This window comes from Lactuca saligna, chromosome 9, assembly GCF_052625555.1.
Source record: "Lactuca saligna cultivar CGN05327 chromosome 9, ASM5262555v1, whole genome shotgun sequence".
Taxonomy (NCBI): Eukaryota; Viridiplantae; Streptophyta; class Magnoliopsida; order Asterales; family Asteraceae; genus Lactuca; species Lactuca saligna.
In genome coordinates this window covers 24682118-24687280 of record NC_136425.1, presented here as the reverse complement: position 1 = coordinate 24687280, position 5163 = coordinate 24682118, and the positions used below count along the sequence as shown (strand labels likewise).

The window sequence follows — 5163 nt, the reverse complement described above, 5'->3', positions numbered from 1 at the left end:
ATTAATAAAGATGCCACTTGGACACGTTTTACTTTACTTAGGTATTTACTTCCGCAATAATATAACAATTTGATGTTTGATTTTGAAAGTTGGTAACGCGTGGTTTGTTTGGAAATGTTTTATAAATAAATATTTAAAGTCTTCCATTACATTTTTTGATAAATGGTTTTAAAATAAAAAATGGAGTAAAAATCACAACATTACAAAAACCCTATATCTCGAGCTTTGGGCCCTATTTAAAGCATGTGATGGCTAGGGTTTCTCCCGCCCTCAGCCTCCATCACCCCCAAAGTATAGAGAATCAAAACCTAGCTTCATTTTGTTGCTTTTGAGATCATTTTTTCTTATTTGTGTCCATTGAATAATAATGATGCTCATTTATGGTGAAAGGATCCATTAATCAAGTTTAAGCATATCTTTTAAGCTAGATTCGTCCATTTGTTGAGTTTTGAGTGAGTGGTTGCAATAAAGTTTGCAACTTTATTGATATTTGAGGTCATAAGAGTATAATATGTTTCATTTTTGGACTCTTATGTTGTTTTGTTGTCATGCATGGTGTCTTGACCCTATTTCTTACCATTTTAACCTATCTTGGGGATGGACATGTATTGGGCATGCATGTCTATAAAGTTATGATTTTAGGGTGTCATGAAGCCTTATGGAAAATATGTGTAGTTGTCTTAACATATTAAGGACTTCATAAAGATTTGGATCTGCTGACCACGGCATGGTGGGTAGATCCGTCGCATTTTCTAATCAAACAAGACCACGGTGTGGCCAAGATCTTGCCATAACGTGGTTAGATTGTCTTTGTGTCTTTGTGTTAGATTGTCTTTGTGTCTTTTGCATGAAAGACCATGGAGGACCATGCCAATTGTATGAAAGACAATAGGGGACCGTGACAATTGTATGAAAGACTATGGGGCGAGGAGAGGGCATAGCAGGAAAGACTACAATGGGGTTGTAGCAACAGAAATGATTGTAATATTATGGGCGGACCATCGCGTTCACATGGGTTTAAATATATCCCTAGGGTTGGGCCTATTGTTATACGTTGTATGTGGTATCCTGAAGAATTCACTAAATTTTGTGCTTACAGTTTTAGAAAGGAAAAATATTAGACTTGATTGCACCACACCTGATGGAGACTACCACGTTTTTTTTAATGTTTCCATTATGATGTTTTGAAATATAACTAATTACTTTGATTTTTTTTTTATGAAATGGCATTGAATGGTTTTTAGCATATTCTTAAAATGAAAATCTTACATTATATACATATACGGGGAACGTTACAATAGGGTGGTTAGTGGACAGTATGTGGATTAACAAATACAAATGTTAGGTGATCATGGTTGAATTTATTTGTATCAATGTTAAGTGATTCATAATTTTTGTAAATCAAACAAATCAAATAAATAAATAACAATATACATGGGGTATTGAGGGGGTAAAGTGGGCAGCTGCATATGGTCCAATTTTTTTATTATATATTTTTATTTAAAAATAACAAATTATTATAACGATAATGACCTTTTTTTCTTGTTAGTCCTGAGCCTTTGAGATATTTAATTCCTTAGGACCAACCCTGACTATATATATATATATATATATATATATATATATATATATATATATATATATATATATTCCACATTTTAAAAAATACAGCTAATAACAGATATTAAAAAAATTCATGAATAAATATTTTTTTTCCATAACTCGTGTAAAAAATTAATCCCTGACACGTTTTCACATGAGTTGTTAACAAACTAAGAAAACTTACTTATTTCAATATCTATATACTAATTATATCTACATCCAAAATTATATAAATATTGACGGTCTTATAAACCCTAACTTTTTTTTTTTAAATGGTGGATTTTATTAAGACAAACAACTATTACAAGCAAGCATACGAGAACAACACCGCATATTCCAATTTAAAGAACTGAGATTAGAACGATGCTTTAACTATTTGTAAGAAATAAGTTGAATCTCATCCGCTGTTTTCATAGGGGAGCACCTCATCTTCTTGAAAACAAAAGTATTATAAGTTTTCCAATCATCCATATGGTAGAGTAAATAAGACCAAGCTTCATCATTTTAAAATTTTGGTCAAGCCATAACAACACATCTTTAGAGACAAACCCGATAAACTCATAGGAGGGGAAGATAATATGTTTGACCAACTGTGGAGCCACTTCGAAACAGTCTACGAGAATTAGCAGTCGAAAAAATAGATGCTCGATATCTTCATTAGCTGCATTGCAAAAAGGACAACTAGATGATGACAAGATTATCCCTCTCACCGGGAGATTCATAGCAACAAGAATTCTATTCATTACGATGTGACAAACGAAGTGATTTGTTTTTGTGGGGACCCATGAAACCCATTTAAAATTAGGCAAGTGAGCATCAGTCACCTTGTTATTCATTATGGCCCTCAAGGATTTAGGATTTAACAGAAATGATTCTAGTTGAATCACCTTTCTAATTTCAAGAATCAACACCCGAGGAAAGCTGCATACTAGCAACAAGATTGTTGAGATCCTCTGATTCCTTGCATTCAACACCTATTCTTGGTTCTCTCTTCGGGTACCCAATTCCGACAGTGTTTTCATTTTGAATTCTATCAGCAATTTTGCATTTTTTTGAGCTTCAATAAGGTATAACTTTGGAAAAGAATTTTTGAGAGTTGTGTTTTCAAACCCTGTGTCCTTCTAGAAGTGAGTTGTATCACTTGTCCCCAATTTTCTTTCAAACAGGTTATCAAACGATATGCTCCATTCTTCCGAATCAAGACCGGTTTTAGTAATTGATAACCATCTTCCCATAAAACCATTTTTAGCTAAAGGCTTGCCATCTATACTAGAAAAATTGTGAAAAGAAATCATGCAAGATTTCCAAAGACTCTTAGATTCGATTTTCAAATGTCATGACCACTTAGTTAAAAGCCACATTCATTGTTTTAAGACACCCGACTCCGAGACCCCCTTTAGATTTAGGACAAATTACCGAACACCAAGCCACCAAACGTGTGTTCTTTTAATCATTTTCTTTACCTCCCCATATGAATTTTTGCCTTATAGCTTCCAAGATATCAATCGTCTTCCTTAGATCCTTAAATAATGAAAAGTAGTAAAGTGAAAGGCTTCCTAAAACGGACTTGTCAAGAGTATTGTTGGGATCATCAATGATAAATGCCATGGGAGCTTGTTTACTTCATATTAGTTGAGACTTCGAGCAACACATTTTACACAGTTAAATTCGGAACCACTTCAAGTTACCAACCCGTATCCACTTAAACAATCCCCATATTTGGTAGGACTCACGGTAACAAATGCATAATTTTGCGAGTGCCACATGAAATCATCATTTCTCATTAAAAAAATGTATTTTTGTACGCATATGCTAAATTCTTATTTTTTAGTGAGAAAATTAACTATAATTCAATTTTGGGTATTTGATTTAACGATTTGATATTCACATCTAAGAAGCAATAACGTTTATGTAAACCCTCGAGTATACCTTAAAGTATATTTGAAACGATGTTTGTGATAACAATGAAAACTATGTGTTCGAGAGAGAGACCTTTAGAGGATTTGAAAGTTTTTCTTTTATGTCAAATGAAGTAAAAATATGAAAATTAAAGTTTTTACATATCAAAATTTATAGGAAGTAGAAACCATTAATTTCGCATACATCGCCTATAAATTAAATTTATGGTTCGTCAAAATCATCAAAACAGCGTAGTTTTGATAACGTTGCAAGTATAATGCCAATTCGAGATATGATATGTGAAATTGATCTATTTTCAAAATATGATTAATATATTTTAATTATTGGAAAAACCTTATTTCGTTTTAAATGTTTTTTTGTGGTTTTCTGTTGAATTAAAAACTAGCGAGACATGTTTTGTTTTCCTGACAATCCATAAACAAGTGTTTTTATGGGATTGAGAGAGAGAAAGTGGGAAGTGGCAGGCAATCCGCCAAACGCTTTTGATAAACACAGCAAATACGCACAAACAAACATACGGCGACCAGCACATAGATTCTGCGCAATATTATAAGCTATATTCTAACAACAACAATACAACATTGATTCTAACTGAAAACCCTTGAACACACTCATAATCATCTATTAACAATTTAATTCCATCATCATCATCATCATCATCATCTAACCCCAAAAAACTTGGAAAAGCAAATCATGTCATGTCTTCTTCATCTTTGCTGTTCCATCATACGCGTAAAGTCCTCGAAGCACACGAACCCGTCTCCGTTCTTATCCACGCTACTTATCATACTCCTGCATTCTTCTAACGTGCACCGCCCGTCCCCAATCGATTTGAACACCGCGAATAATTCGTCCGCCGTTATCTTCCCGTCGCGATCGGTGTCGAAAAAATCAAAAGCGTCTCTCAGCTCAGTATCGCAAGCTGGCGGACCAAAAGCGGAGCTTATGGCTCCGAACTCCTCCAGAGTAATAATCCCGTCGCCGTCTCTATCGAGTTCACTCAACATCAGGCTTAGCTCCTCCCGGATTGGAGGTTCGGATCCTCCGATTCGGTTCAAAACAGCCTCGAGCTCCTCCCTCGTTATCATTCCGTCACCGTCACTGTCAATAAACCTGAACGCTTGCACCAACTCAAACTGTACGTCGGTAGAATTCTCCAACCACTCCTCAGAAGATATTTCGTGCGAGTGCGAGTTCGAGTGCCTTGGGAGGACGCTGGTTGGAGTAGCAACACCGCTTGACATGGACTTGTTGTGGCCATGGCTGGGCTCCGACGAGGTAGAGGACGTCGTGGCGTAGGAACCGAAAGAGGATGGATCAGATCTGGAAACCGAACGGTTTTTATTTGATCGGAAGAGATGTTTGGGGTTGAGTTTGCCGGAGATTTTCATGATTGCAGCGATTAATAAGAATGTGGTGGATATTAAGAGTTGAGAATGAGAGAAAGAGAGAGAAGGAAGCTGATGTGCAGAAGGAGAGAGGAAGGTGGGGCTGGTTAAATGGAGGAGTGGAGGGAGAGCATAGTGAGCTTCCGGGAAGCTTCATAGGAGGCCATCACCATGATTATTTATTTATTTATTTATTTATGGGGTTGTATAAATTTATTAAAGTATCAAAGATGTCGTCCCTTAAAAATCCTCA

The 5163-nt window shown here is 35.6% G+C and overlaps 1 protein-coding gene across 1 annotated transcript; it reads right to left on the bottom strand.

The window, feature by feature from the left end:
* Positions 1 to 3973: 3973 nt before the first annotated feature.
* Positions 3974 to 4957, bottom strand: LOC145017360 (putative calcium-binding protein CML35). Its single transcript, XM_078975406.1, has one exon. The coding sequence runs from the start codon at positions 4911 to 4913 to the stop codon at positions 4230 to 4232; it is 684 nt and encodes a 227-aa protein (XP_078831532.1). The 5' UTR covers positions 4914 to 4957; the 3' UTR covers positions 3974 to 4229.
* Between the last annotated feature and the right edge of the window lie 206 nt (positions 4958 to 5163).

What these genes read in the sequence shown, in the direction of transcription:
- LOC145017360 (XM_078975406.1), bottom strand. Translation starts at nt 4,913, where the DNA reads ATGAAAATCTCCGGCAAACTCAACCCCAAACATCTCTTCCGATCAAAT.